Source organism: Aulonocara sp. 'chitande type north' Nkhata Bay, linkage group LG6 (genome assembly GCF_057382095.1).
Source record: "Aulonocara sp. 'chitande type north' Nkhata Bay isolate Kocher_YH1m ecotype deep benthic linkage group LG6, A_spYH_male_GT1.1, whole genome shotgun sequence".
NCBI lineage: Eukaryota > Metazoa > Chordata > Actinopteri > Cichliformes > Cichlidae > Aulonocara > Aulonocara sp. 'chitande type north' Nkhata Bay.
The window spans coordinates 42,109,206-42,124,308 of NC_141349.1; the positions used below are offsets into that span (position 1 = coordinate 42,109,206).

The 15,103-nt window shown below is 43.1% G+C and overlaps 1 protein-coding gene across 1 annotated transcript; it reads left to right on the forward strand.

The window, feature by feature from the left end:
• Positions 1-516: 516 nt before the first annotated feature.
• LOC147328592 (uncharacterized) lies at positions 517-2,463 on the forward strand. The gene is made up of 4 exons (XM_086297716.1): positions 517-707; positions 846-957; positions 1,047-1,139; positions 2,046-2,463. The coding sequence occupies exons 1-4, from the start codon at positions 635-637 to the stop codon at positions 2,122-2,124; spliced, it is 357 nt and encodes a 118-aa protein (XP_086153842.1). The 5' UTR covers positions 517-634; the 3' UTR covers positions 2,125-2,463.
• Positions 2,464-15,103: the final 12,640 nt, after the last annotated feature.

The following is a 15,103-nucleotide window of genomic DNA, read 5'->3' on the forward strand; positions in this document are numbered from 1 at the left end:
GAAACTACAGAAGAACTACATACACCCATGACTCAGCAGCCTGAAGAACCAACTTTAGCAGCAATAACTTGCAGTAACTGTTTACTGTGTGACTTTATCAGTCACTCACATTGTTTTGGAGGAATGTTGGCCACTCTTCTTTACAACGGTACCTCAGTGCACTGAGCTTTGTGGGTTTTTGTTTGTGCCCTGCTCCCCGACGGTCCACGAAATGACCGTGGACTTTCTTTTTCAGATGACTGTACAGTAGCCCGGACATGCCTGGGCAAAGCGTGATAAAAAGTATTAATCACCTCTTCCCTTTGACTCTGATTATGGTTAGTAATGAGATGTGGAATCTGTTTAATTATGTCATGATTTCATTTTTCTCCCTTTCTCTTTAAAACCAGCACAGAGCGCATTCTTTGAGCATGTCTCCTGCATGAATGTGGAAATTCCAGAGTCTAACTGACGGGAAGAGGCTCGGCCTATCGGGAAACCCACCCTGGCCTCGTTATAAAAGCAGAGGAGGCTCGCAGCAGCTCTTCACTCCTGTCTTCTCTCTTCAAGGAGGTACTGCAACCGGTTCGAACTCTCGCTTGTTCTCCTCTGAGGGATATTTTGGGGACTTTGGTTTGTCTCTCTCAACAGAACAATGGCCATTTTGCAGAGAAACTGTGCAGTCTTGTTGGTTGTTGTGGCTGCGGCTTGTGTGGAGCTCTATCAAGGTTAGTAATTTCTGCAGAATGTGTAATGCAGTAATGCTCTAAAACTTTATTGGCATGCATTTGCTTTTACTTCTTAGAGTGCATCAGTGGTAGGACTGCATTTCTTTTGCTAACCTGTCTGAAAACGTTCCCCTGCAGCTCAAACCTCGATAGGACGCTGTGCATGTCCCAAGGTCCAGGCAGTCAAAGGCAAAATATCAGATTTCCAAGTCCTTGAAAAGCGGCCCAGCTGTGATAAAACTGAGTTGATGTAAGTTTAAAAGAATATCTTTGAATATCTGCCACTTTAGAGTCTTGTCGGCTGTGCAGATTTTGATGGTAATACTTCTGTTTTCTCAGTGTAACCAGGATCAACCCCGACAACTCCACCCAGAAGCTGTGCATGTTCACTGAGGGAGTTAGAGCCAAGCGCCTCTTATCGTGCTGGGAAAGGTGAGCTACACAACATTAGCATCGGTTCACCCACAACTAACTGCTCTTTGCTTCTTCTTTAATGCTTCTGAATTTGAGAATTTAAGAACAACTAAAAACAGAATTCAAACTTTTCCATAAATGCGTTTGAGACAGGGGCGTGTCCAGAGGGGAGGGGATGGGGGGGCCTTGATCCCCTCAAATTCAGTATTTAAAGTACTTTAGTGACGCTCAGTTTTAAAACCAGGATCAATGTTTTGTTGTATTTTACACTTTGCATTTTGGATGCAGATATCTGCTGTAAGACATTAAACCATCTTCAGCTTTGACACTGATATTGCAATAACAAATCAGTAATTATAATCCAGCATGCATATCTCTTTAAAAAAGACTGCTGTTACTTTAAATAATTTATGTATATTTTGATGCTTAAACTTTTTCCAAGTAGGCAGGAGTATGACTTTTAAGTAAAAATGCTCTTCTTACTTTCCATGTAATATATCTGTATGCGAGCACAGGACTGCACAGAAGCCTAAAAAGTCATTTCTGGTGTTTTCTACATTTATTCCTGATCGAACATAGACTCTCTTGTCTCGTTCTCGCTCCCTGTTCTGTGCTACATGCACAGACTGAATGCTCCAGCAGCTGCACAGCTTTCACAGAGAGCTGGGACAGAATATCACACCACTTAAAAATGTTTGATTTGGCTTCAGAATCGATTCTTTTACAGCCAAAACACCACATGCTTCTGACTCCACAGAAAAACGAAACAGACCGAATGGCGTATAAATCGTTCCCCAGATGCAAAGAGTTTTAGAACAAATCTCAGGACACGTTAACATGTGACTCCTTGCGCAAACATCCAGATGTTTTCCATTAGTCCTTTGGCCTAATCCCAGTTTTTCTTTCCTCCCTTTCTCTTCTCAGCATAAACAAAAATGAGACACGCAAAATGGAGTGCATCGACAGACCGAAAATGGCCGGGAACAGTACCACGGAGAAATGAAACACACGAAAAGGAGAGGAAGAATGGTGAAGATAGATATTTCTCAGATCTCTGTGAAATGACGGCGAGAGCAAAGCGCGCCGAGAAGGCCAGATGAGTGAGAGCGAGCAGGAAAAGGACGGAAGAGAAAGAAGTTGTGGAGTTGTTAGGAAAGAGACAAATACAGATAAATACAAATTAATACAAGAAACAGAATATAGCAGCAAGTCTGTGTAAGAAGGGCACACACCTTTATTTTTTTGCTTGACACTGGTATTTATGTTGATATTTATTTATTCTGCTTCTTTTTTTGTACATTTTTATTGAATGTCTCTTTAAATAAAGTTAATTTTGATAGAAGTTTCTGCTTCCTGCTCATTTTTCGCCCAGTCTTTGGGCAAAAACCAGAAAAAGCTTCATTTCTTGGCACCCTGAATGTTTCCAGCTGGTTTTTGTTAACCCTCATAATGAAACCTGCGGCTCAGCACCGGTATCTCTACATCGAAACACAAACAAACAGGGTTGATCTGCACAGAAGACGCAGCTGGCACTCGAGGACGCTGAAGTGACTTTGTTGCAGGGTGAGCAAATTAATTGTTATCATACACAAACCGTGCACTCCTAGGGGAGAGTGGGGGCTTAGCACGATAACAATTAAATCATGCCCAGGAGAGCATTTTGACCACAGCTGTTTACAGCAGCAGCTGTAGGCCAGATGATGAAGCGGGGATGGATTCCTGAAGGATGTCGTGACTCTGAGTGGGCTAAAGTGAAAGTGGTTCTTTTACTTGATTCAGCAGAGCAGCAAGGAAAACAGTGTTAAAGTTGAAGAATCTGGAAACCATGGTTTCCAAAGAAAGACGGCTCAGGACTGTGAGCTAAATCTAACATCTGGACCAGACCACCAAACATCTGCCGCCACATCCAATTGCGCAACGATCCAACGATGGCAGCGATCCACATCCAACAGCTCAGATTGAAAGATTGTCACTTTCTCCCCTCCTCTGTAAATCATCAGGCCCAAATCTAGTGGCAACAGCACGAGGGAGGCTGGTTTGAGTTAAAGTTTTATATGATCTTTTTTAAACATTGTGAATGTTTGAGGCAAATGATTTCTGAAAACATGTGAACTAACTTGGACTAAAGTCGATCTTTCTAGTTCCCTGTGCTGCAAGAAAACATCTGGACTCATATCAACAGAATAAACATGATTGCAAACTAAAGTCAACATAACCTCCCCCTCCTTCATACCACACTTGGCACATTCCTCCAGGAAGTCGACCATAAAAGGAGTGCAAAAGGGTTTGGACTGGTTTGGCAGTTTCTGGGTCCAAATCAGAGAAAGGTGGAGTACATCTTTAGTGGAGGTTAGAAAAACAGACTAATTAATCAAACGCACAGTTTCTTTATAATCTCATGTACATCAGCCACCAAACCAAACACATTTACAGGCTGTGTTTTGAAGATGTTCTCGATTGTTTGCAGCAGTTCGGAGTCGGTGCATCACGCTACCGCCAACCTTCGTAAATAATCATGAGCATCAGAATGTCGTCCTCCTCTTGGATCTGGAATCACGACGCCCTGCAGCCCAAGGTATAGCTCAAGCTTAATATCAGTGAAACTCACCTGATTTGGACTGCTTCAAAGAATTTTACGCTCTTTGTACACGAGAAGCAGTAAATAAAATATCACTCCCCTACATGCAAAGCTGTTTCTGCAGGCCTCCGAATCTGCTGTCAGAGATCAGACACACAAATATTTTAGTGACTTCACCACTCCACTCCACTAACTCTCAACAGTCCATACTAATACAGCCATAGTTCAAGATATTTATCCTTAAACAGAAAAATCTGAAGGACTCTGATGTTTGTGTTTTAGGATAAACATCTTTTTCAGGTAGATACTGGAAATCTAAAACGGCCTCTCGTGAAAATAAATAAAAATTCTAGAAAAACATCTAAAATCACTCTGGTCTTCATCTCTTTACAGCATTTTTTAGTATTCGTTTATTTTTTTGGTGAAAAATGATGACAGAAATTTTACATGACTCATATTAAAAGCAAATTTTTCTCTTGGAAATTTCTTTCAGGCATTTCTGTGGTAGTCAGGAGAGAGTTAACTGACATGACCCTGCTCACTCCCTCTCCAGCTACGCTCCCTAATAAGTAGAAGCTAGCTGTTATGCATAAACCCAACTCAACTTCGTGCACAATGTCAGCTTGTTATGTGCACACAGCAATAACTGTATACAAAAAAACGGACATGGCTAACAAGACACCCTTACCCACTTACTGGAAAATCTGACTCATGAAAACTGAAGCACAAACGTCTGCTACGGTCTGTAAGTACAATTAACTGCACAGTAAGCTGTTTGTCAGATAATCAGATTAAAAATGCTCCAGAGGTCCAGTTCAGTGACTCCAATTAGCTGAGGTGAAGCCTCGTAGAAGCCAGGCAGAGCATCTGCTGCAGGACGCCTCGTCTGAAGACAGTCCTCTACGACTCTGCCTGTCCGTCAGTCAGAACAGTCAGACGCCTCTCTGGTGGCGTTGCTTCATAGGTAAGAATAGAAACACTCACAGTGACAATTTTTTTTTCACCCAATCTGAACTATTTCTCTTCCTCAAATTTACCTGGCATCAATCCTCCTGACCGTATTAAAGGTCAGCACCAACTGTTTTCTCAATTACCTCACTTTCTCACCCCCACTAACGAAATCTCACCCCAAATCTCCTTCACCCAAAAAGAAAACCCTGCTTCTAAAATTATGTGTCTGAAAATCAGCTAAAGGCAGTGTTTTCAGTAAGGTTAATGATCTAAATGGAACAGTTGCTTTCTGTAAACAGCAGACCTGCTTTTCTCTGCCTCTACTTTCATCTTGTCAAATTGTTGCAGCAGAGCAAACAGATGTTTCCCAGTCAGAAGGTTGGTGGTTCCATTTCCTCCAGTCTGAATCATTAGTTGATACACGAATGTGAGTGTGAATTTTAGGCTCTAGTTCATGGACAAAAGTGCTTCCATGAATGAGATTATAGTAAAGGCTACAGAAATACCAGTCCATTTACCACCTTAATCACTGATTCTTATTCTTAAAGCTTCTATGATATCAGAGGGGATTAAGGTTTTTACTTAATAAAAAAATCTCTCTCACACACACAAGAAGTGTGGTGGTGAAGACATGTTTGCAGAATTCACTCAGCTTACGATTGTTGTGAAATACCGTCAAAGGCTGAATGGGGCCTGACTCACTTTGCGAATTACCCTCAAGTGGACATTAGAGGAACTGCAGTTTCTTTCATGATCTGCGATGGCAGATTGTGTGGAATGAATGAGGTGTGGACCCAAAAGCAGATGACAGGATGTGGAACTGGATTTAACAAAAGGTGAGCCTTTATTGTGGCAGATACACAAATGTAAACCAAATGAGGAAAACAACTAGAGGAGCGGCTAACATAAAATCTAAACCAGGAAAACCTAAAACACACCAAACCTGAAAACACTTGAATAACTGAACCATGGAAACACTGGGGAGATTAGCAGACGATGAACAGAGAGAGACATGACTTAAATATACAGAAGCGTAATGAGGGAAGTGGAAACACACGGGTAACACAGCTGACACAAATGAACAGGATGCCACCAACACAGAACACGAGACTGTCAAAATAAAACAGGAAACACTGAGATGTAGACTGACACATGAGCTTGACACAGGAGCCGAGGGGACACGAGCACAACACAGCAATGATGCGACACGAAAGACATGACCTTCAGGGAAACATGGCGTGACACATAGGAAGGAAAACATAGGGACGAAAGAGGGAAACAAGATACACCTCCCATAGGGGGCACTGTCACTGTAAAACAGCCTTTATCAAAGAAAACTGTGGTCAGTGCGACTCTAGGGTTAAACAATTCATTATACTTTTCATTTTAAAGGGATTTTCTTATGCATCATTTTCTACACACACACACACACACACACACACACACACACACACACACACACACACACACTCAGAAATCATTCCTCAGGCTGATAAAAGATGAAACATTGACTGATGAGTTAATGTAAAAAAAAATGACTACAACATTTAGTGCTTATCCCAAATAAAGGCAGCACATTTATCCCCCGCCAAGTTGTCGATGAATGCTAACGCGGAGATGCTGAGTGGGTTATCGATTGACCGGGGCCCGCTCTGCTTCTCGGCTTCCATTCGACTGATCAGCTGAGCCAACACGTCTTGATTTTTGACCATTGCTGGAGTATATCAGAGCCGCTTCACTCCAGGGAAATCAGAGGCGGCCCGGTCAGAGCACGGGAGTGTGGGAAAGAATAGATCCTCGATAAGCCCACTCATTCTCTGGGTCCTGAGGCTGTGCTTGGCCCATTTGGACACTCTCACATCGTCTCACACTGACACAAACACAACGAACACATGCTGAAACATAAGCTACGTGGCGCGAAGTCTCTCGGGTTAAACAGCAACGTCTCCTCCGCACTGTGTCTCTGCATGAATGTTCAGACACCCAGAAATACCACTTCACTGCTCTGCTGCACGACAACAATCAGGAAGTCCATGAGCACCAGACTGAGGCTGGAAACCTGACCCGAGCCTGCTGCTGACACACTCCTGCTTATTATTATCATTTGGTTTGGTCTAGGCTCTACAAATGAATTGATCAGATTTCTTGGTTGCTGAGTGAGCGTAACGCGCAAAAATGTGGCTACTTTGTTCTGTGTTTAATGTTTGATTCATACATTAAAGACTTTGTTTCAGATATTTTGGTCACTATACAGTGGATAACAGTGAGTAACAGCCCGGTGAGCCAGCTCATAGGTTTAGCCAGGCGTCTACTGGAAAACTACAAGCAAGCGATAACAACTGTTATGACCATTCATTGGGCTGATCCAAATCAGGCGCCCACACAAGAGGTCGGTATCTGATTGGCAGAGATTGGTGCAGAGGTTACTGGGTCACATGATAAGAACAGCCATAAATCTATTTTAAATGGAAAGATAAATAGATATTTATGGGTCTCCTTTCATCCACTACAGATGGATAGAAAAGAGGACCGTAGGTTTGAATATCTGCCTAGAATATAGTATATATTAGATCTGCAGCACGTGATCCAAAATGTGTATGAATTAACCCCCGTGTGAGGTTTTTTTCCTCCAGACTGCCTGACTCAGCTTCAGAAATGCCACAGGAAGGTTACTGAGATAAGGAGATCAGATGTACTTTATTTATAACCGAATCAGGAAATTCCAGTTACAGCAGCAAGAACACTGATCACAGCTGGTAAAAAAAAAACAGCTTAAACTCCATAAAGTAAAGCAGGAGAATATAGAAAGTAAAGTAAAAACAAACAAACAATACACACAGTAAAAGTAAAAGCAAGTACAAAGTTCAATATTTAAAAATATATATAAATAATATTTCAATATGATGCAATGATGTCATCCTATTTAGTACCTATTTGAAATCTTAGGAATAAAAAATGTGACTAATCCTGATTTAACCCTCAAATCTCTGCAAAAACATCCCCAAACTCTGAAATTTAGCAGCTGGCATCTCCTGACCTGATCGATCCTGTACCAAAGGCGTGTGTTCCACCTAATCCTGCAGGTTAATACTACAGAGTACAGTTTTGAATTAGCGCTACATAAGTGTTCCATGTCATGCTAAGTCTCCTACACAGTGTTTCTAAAGGAAATTCTGTATTTCACTTTACTTAATATAATAATTTAAAGATATGTATCCCAGAGGTTGTAAGATTCTTCTGTTACAGCAGCTAAAAATAAAAAAAACTTAAATAAAATGAGCTGGCATTGAAACTCCTGCAGTTACCCTCTGGTTCCATTTGGAGGCGCTAATGTGTTGAGTTACTCAGCTTGTGCAGATTCTGAGCTGAAACCTCCGAATGCTCGAGTTCATTCACTGAACGCACAATGCAAATGTGCACAAGCTGGTGTTAAAAGAGACTAAATGAATTGAGGTTAGTACAGATGTTTTATTCATCCACAAATAAGACAAAAGAGCAAGAGGTGTTAAAATGCTTAAAAGATCGTTTGTGTAGCTACACACAGTACTTAGAGTAAGTCCTGTCACCCGCCCCCCCCATCCCCACTCTGCACAATAGGAGGTAGTCATTTAATCTATCAGGCTCCTTTCCTGTGGAGTCAGTTCATAGCTTGGATTCAGGAGACAGACACCCTCTCTGCTTTTAAAATTAGACTTTAAATTAATGTGTTTGAAGCCGTGGCCAAAAGGTTCACGGTGGCACAAAGTTTGCTTTCTGTGCACTGTGCTGCTTCAGTTTGCTTTACCTTGAAGTATTTCTGATATAGTGAAGAACAAGCAAGGATTTCATAATTTTCAAAAACCTTTATTGGAAAATAAATAAATAAAAATGTAATAACAGTAGTGCCACTGCCAAAACTTGAGGCCAGAACTGTAATGTGATCGTAAGTTACAAAAGGACTCAATGTTTTATTCAGAATGACCTGAAACTTGCAACTGAGCCCATAAAGTCACAGAGAGAGAGAGAGCGTTTAGTAAAGTCCAAGAGCAAGGAAGTCGAGGCTGTTTTTCCACAGACCTCTTGTTACGACTGTGACCGTAATTGTGTGTGGATTTGAGTGTCTAGGTGCTCCTCCGGGGTATGTTACGATTTGGCGTTGGTATTGTATTGTTTTTGCGTGACTGTTATGTGTTTCCTACTTTATTTTGAAAGTCTGTGTTATCTTAGTGTGTTCAGTTTACGTTTCCCTGTCTCGTCAGTTCTGATTTGCCCCAGCTGTGTTTCCCTCCTGTTGTCCATTCCCTGATTGCTCCCTCCATGTATTTAAGCCTTGTGTTTCTGTATGTCATGGTCGCGATCTCCCCCCCGTTGTAAATAGTTTGACGTCTTGTGTGTGATGTAAATAAATATTGTGTTTTGCTTTAAAGAAATTAGTTGTTGATACTTTCGTTTTGGGATGATTTTGGCGGAAACTCGTATTAGTTTTTTTTCTCGTGTGTTTTTACCTTATTTTTATTTTCCTTATTTTTATTTTCCTGCGTTGCACCCCGGTTGCCTAGGCCGGGGTGTAACATATGGGGGCTCGTCCAATCACTGTAGGGCCCGGGGGCCGCTTCAGCCGTTCGCCGTTGCTGGAGGGTCCGAGGGAGGGACCGCTTCAGCCTCCGTCTGTCTTCGCTGGAGGGCCCGGGGACCGCTCCAGCCTTCATCCGCCTTCGCTGGAGGGTCCGTGGGACCACTCCAGCCTTCGTCGTCTGCTGGAGGGTCAGGGGGACCGCTCCAGCCTCCATCAGTTTCATCTGCCTCCGCTGGAGGGTCCGTGGGGCCGCTTCAGTCTTCATTTGCCTTCGCTGGGGGGTCCGAGGGACCGCCTCAGCCTTCGTCGTCTGCTGGAGGGTCCGTGGGTCCGCTCCAGCCTCCATCCGCCTTCGCTGGAGGGTCCGGGGACCGCTTCAGCCTTCGTCCGCCTTCGCTGGAGGGTCCGAGGCACCGCTTCAGCCTTCGTTTGTCTTCGCTGGAGGATCCGAGGGACCGCTCCAGCCTTCGTTTGTCTTCGCTGGAGGATCCGAGGGACCGCTCCAGCCTTCGTTTGTCTTCGCTGGAGGATCCGAGGGACCGCTCCAGCCTTCGTTTGTCTTCGCTGGAGGATCCGAGGGACCGCTCCAGCCTTCGTTTGTCTTCGCTGGAGGATCCGAGGGACCGCTCCAGCCTTCGTTTGTCTTCGCTGGAGGATCCGAGGGACCGCTTCAGCCTTCGTTTGTCTTCGCTGGAGGGTCCGAGGCACCGCTTCAGCCTTCGTCCGCCTTCGCTGGAGGGTCCGAGGCACCGCTCCGGCCCTCGTCTGCCTCTGCTGGGGGGTCCGTGGCACCGCTCCAGCCTTCGTCGTCTGCTGGGGGGTCCGTGGGACCGCTCCAGCCTCCGCCAGCCTTCATCCGCTTTTGATCAAAACATTTCACTTGGGGTTAAATGTTTGATTTTTGGGTAAGGGGGTGTTACGACTGTGACCGTAATTGTGTGTGGATTTGAGTGTCTAGGTGCTCCTCCGGGGTATGTTACGATTTGGCGTTGGTATTGTATTGTTTTTGCGTGACTGTTATGTGTTTCCTACTTTATTTTGAAAGTCTGTGTTATCTTAGTGTGTTCAGTTTACGTTTCCCTGTCTCGTCAGTTCTGATTTGCCCCAGCTGTGTTTCCCTCCTGTTGTCCATTCCCTGATTGCTCCCTCCATGTATTTAAGCCTTGTGTTTCTGTATGTCATGGTCGCGATCTTCTTCCCCCCGTTGTAAATAGTTTGGCGCCTTGTGTGTGATGTAGATAAATATTGTGTTTTGCTTTAAAGAAATTAGTTGTTGATACTTTCGTTTTGGGATGATTTTGGCGGAAACTCGTATTAGTTTTTTTTCTCGTGTGTTTTTACCTTATTTTTATTTTCCTTATTTTTATTTTCCTGCGTTGCACCCCGGTTGCCTAGGCCGGGGTGTAACACCTCTGCTGAGGTTTATCATGTGACACATTGCTCTGGAGTTTTCTGCCATATTGGATGTAATTGCCTATGTTTCTTGGAGGCTGACTGAAACAAAGGTGCTGAACAAAAATCTTATAGAGATTGTTCTGGATGCTAGCAGATCGCCTGTAGGTGCCTCTAGTTTTTCTTGTTTGCGTGCAAGGTTCGCCTTCAGAATAAAGGTTGGGATTCCGCCAACCATGCTGCAGCATGCACAGCTTTTAATTTGAAGGGTAACGTTTTCCATTTCCACTTTGCTTTGTACTTTTCACAGTTTTATTGCAGCTCTGACAGCAGCTAGAAAGTGTTTGAAGACAGGTCTGTCACTTCCATTCAGACTATGACTGCAGCAGTGTGCTAGCAACCACACCAACCGGTTGGTTAATACACATTTTTCCTGGTGGTTGCCAGTTGGTTGCAGACCAGTCTGTAGGCCTGTGTGACTGGGGTGGTTTTCACTTGAGCTTACTGCCACCAAAATGTTTTTATGCTTCTCTTTTTAAATTTTGTATAATAGGAGTGTGAAGAATGTCCCTGGATTAATCTCCCCTGAAAATGCTCATTTTTTCATATTTCTTCATTTTTGTAGAAATAAATGTCCACATCTACACATCTGCTTCTTTCACTGGTTTGATGGCTGATTAAAGGTTAAAAGTTTGAAAGTGTTAGATTTAGGATCTGTGCATTCAGCATGTGAGTGATTCAATAAACGCCTCTAGACGATTAGTAGAGAAGACTGGCAACTTGTTACAAAGATATCAAATTGTTAACAAAGTTCTGCTTGTGAGTCCTTGTGCTTTTAAACAACAAATAGTTTGTCAAATTGAATCCTGACTGGGCCAATGTCATTCAAAATACATGTGAATTCTTTTATTTACTTTTTTTTTTTTTTTTTTTTGCTGTGCTTATGTCCTGGTTTGAGATGAATTCACTGAACTTGGACCTTTGTTCAGCTCCACTTTTGTCTTTGGTTTTGTGGGTTTTACATATTGCATGACATCTTTTTCCCTTTGTGTGACTCTTAAACACTCATTGTCATTTGATGAAGATTTTTTTTTCTTTTAGCATTTCTGTCTTTTTTAAAATGCTGCATGCTCTTTGGGACTTTAAGCCCTAAAATAACGAAGAATAAAATCAGTTTTAACACAGAAACCCTTCTGAACTCTGTTAAAAAAAAAAACAGCCTGTAGCGACTTCCACAGTCGCTAGAGGCCGGGGATGGAGCCTGCCTATTTGCCTGACGCGCTGTCAACTTTACGCAATAATGCGAGAGGTGGAATTGTTTGCTTGTTTATTAAAGTGCTTTGAGAGTTTACAGAGTAATGTCATCGGCTCCTGATTCAGACTCTTACAACGTCACAGGCTCTAATATAACGAAGCGAAACATGTTGTGCAGCGGTCAACAAAAACTACGGCTACCCAGCCCTCCTCTCTGTCAAAATCAAAACCAGTGAATGACAGACTGACAACGCCCATTTATGTCACCGCTAGCACCCACGTGACTCCCATAACAACCAAACAAATAAAAACCCAGTGATCATCAAAATTCAATACATTCAATTATGGCTCCTACACAGCCATTCACACACACACTTAGTCTTTCTGTCCTCTGTATACATGCCATACTCTGTATCAAGCCTGTTCTCTAGAATGAATCACCTCCTGATGTCGGCCCTTTTGGGAACCTGAAATGGTCTTTTTGTGGAGTTCTTCCTCACCAGAAGTCGAGGGTCTAACGACGGAGGATGTCACAGCTTGTAAAGACTTGCTGCGACAGAGATCTGGGAACTGACTAGATCTGAGTTTCTTTTCTGTAGCTCTGCCCTTGAGGCAAACACGAATCTGATCACAGAACGATGTTTATTAAAAACTGACGTTTATATGTCAGCATCACATACTGACATTAAAGGAAATCTGGTACGTTCCAGTAAAGCTTTCTTTAAAAATGACGAGACCATAAAGTAAACCGCAGTTTCTCACCGAGCGTAAGGGCTAAAACACTGAAGAGACCTACATGTGAGCCTATTTCATGTTGTGAGAAAAACACCATCTGTAGCCAAACTGGTTTTTGCTTTTGTGTGGAGTTTGTGTTTGTGACTTTCTGTCAAAGCTGATCATTTGGTATTGTGAGTGATGATTGGACTCTGGCATGAGCATCCTTTGAATTTTTCATTTAAGGTCTAGTTTTTTTTAAAAGTTACATTACAATCTGTTCAGACTTGGGCAAGAAAAAGCTTGTAATACATGAAAACTGTTGTAACACCCGCCATCAGCTGGATTACTGATCCCTGTTGAAAAACACCTCCTGCCTGTTTCCCTGTACAGTAATTGCCATGTGATCTCGGGCCCGCTCTCTGCCTCAGCTTGGCGCCCGTGTTTAGCATCTTCACAGTAAAACCCCAATCGCACTACAGCCACAAACCGGCAGATGAAAGAAGGGTTACCGAGTGCTAAAAAAATCATCTTAGCTCGGGGCGAAGCGGGTGCTTGAGCGTCTCTGAGTCAAATTGCTCCCAAAGACACTGCTCTATTAGCATGTTGCAGGCCTGAGCAAACTGCTGATCAACATCGGCTCGCCTTCCTCCGAGCCTCCCCGTTTCTTTGACTCCACACCGAGTCTCAGGACAAGCGGTGCTCTTAAGAAGGTGTCGACTTTCTTCCTTTATCGATCAGCGAACATGATGTACAAAGGCGCTGTCATCCCGTTGCTCCGTGTTTCAGCTGTTGAGGCACTTATTACACGGCTCTCCCTGACTGTCTGGCCACTGGAAGCTCTGTGAAGTGATCTCTTGCCAACAAAGCAAACACTTCACCAAGTGTACCATCTCCACGCTATTAAAAGCATTCGATCTGGGGGGAAGCATTTCATGTTCTCACAGTTGCTGCTCATAATTTGTCAGGCGCTTTGTAAAGGCTGCGACAAGCATGTTTAAATTTTAAACATTCTGCAGCAAGCGCCAGTCCTGAAAGGAGACTCTGCATTTTATTTCCATGATATTATGTGTCGCTCTCTGTTGCTTTGAAGTTTATATATAGGCTGGCTTCGCGAGTGAAATCAGACCACTGTCTCACACAGAACGAAATGCTAAAAGAGATAAAATCAAAGGTATGCGAGAGCTGTCACTCGCTTCACTGTAGTCCGACACATCCATGCCGTGCATCAGATGGAGAGAAACTTTTTTTTTTTTTTTAAAAACACACATATTGTTCCTCCTGATATTTTATTTATGTGAATGGAAGCCGCCCAGATGCTTGTTGATGGAACTGTCAGACAAAAGGAAAATGTGCAAATTGGCCAAACATGTTTGTGTAGTGCAATATTTATGGAGAGCTGTTGGAGCAAAGGCTTTCATGTGTGCTTTCATTGCTTCAGCAGGGCCAGGTGACGAGCGTGGACACAAACATCTTATTTTATTTTATTTTTTGAAAGAGTCGAGCTGAGCAGGAGGACAGAAACATGTCGAAAGCAGCAGCAGGGAGAAAAAAAAAGAGTTCTCACAGGATGAGAGCATGTCAGGACGTGACTGTCACTTTCATTTCAGATCCAGTTTTTTAGAGTTTGTGCAAGTCAGTGAGCATGTTTGAGCTTCTCCACACGATCAAAACCTTCTATCTTAGAATATGTTGATTTACAGCTTTGGTGGTAATAAATGTTTACCTGCTAGTTGGCAAAACTCGACCTTTAATTCAGAAAGACTGTCAGAGGGGGCCAGAAAAGGATGAAAATACATCTTTTATTTTATTATACGAGTTACACTGAGTTCAAATAAATCTGTTTTTTTCACAGAAAAATAGCATTTCCATTCAGATATGTGTTTGGAAGCAAGATATAGTGCTTTATGGTACTTGGTCCATGCACCGGTCCCTCAAATTGATTAAGTTGTCCTGTACCCAACCCCAAAGTGTAATGTTTCCACCGCCATGCTTGACTGTGGGGATGGTGTTCCATTACTGTCACAGTCCTCGGAAGGAGACTGTTCACTGTGTGAACAACGGACCCAAACACGGACAGAAACCTATAATTTAACAAAAGGCGAGCCGTTTAATAAGGCTGATCAAAAGGTACAAAACAATGCACAAGACGAACCAAGATGAGAATAAACAATAACCTAGACTGGGAAAACTAAACATTAACATAAAAAACCCTAAACGTGAAACTTGGCGTGAAACAACAGACAACCTGCATGACAACAGGCCACATAAATACACGCGAGGGTGACGAGGGAAACACATGGGGAAACAACTGATACAAATGAACGTGATGCCACAACGGGAAACAAAACTAAACACACTGAACGTGGAACGCAAGACTGTCAAAATAAAACAGGAAGCAGACAGATGTAGACCCCATGACAGATGGGGAAGACATGGAACGAGACACAAGGGGAAACATGTAAACAAGGAAGAGTGAGGGAGCGAGGGAACACGAGGGAGACTGAGATGCACAAAGGGTGGGGGACACTTAAACAC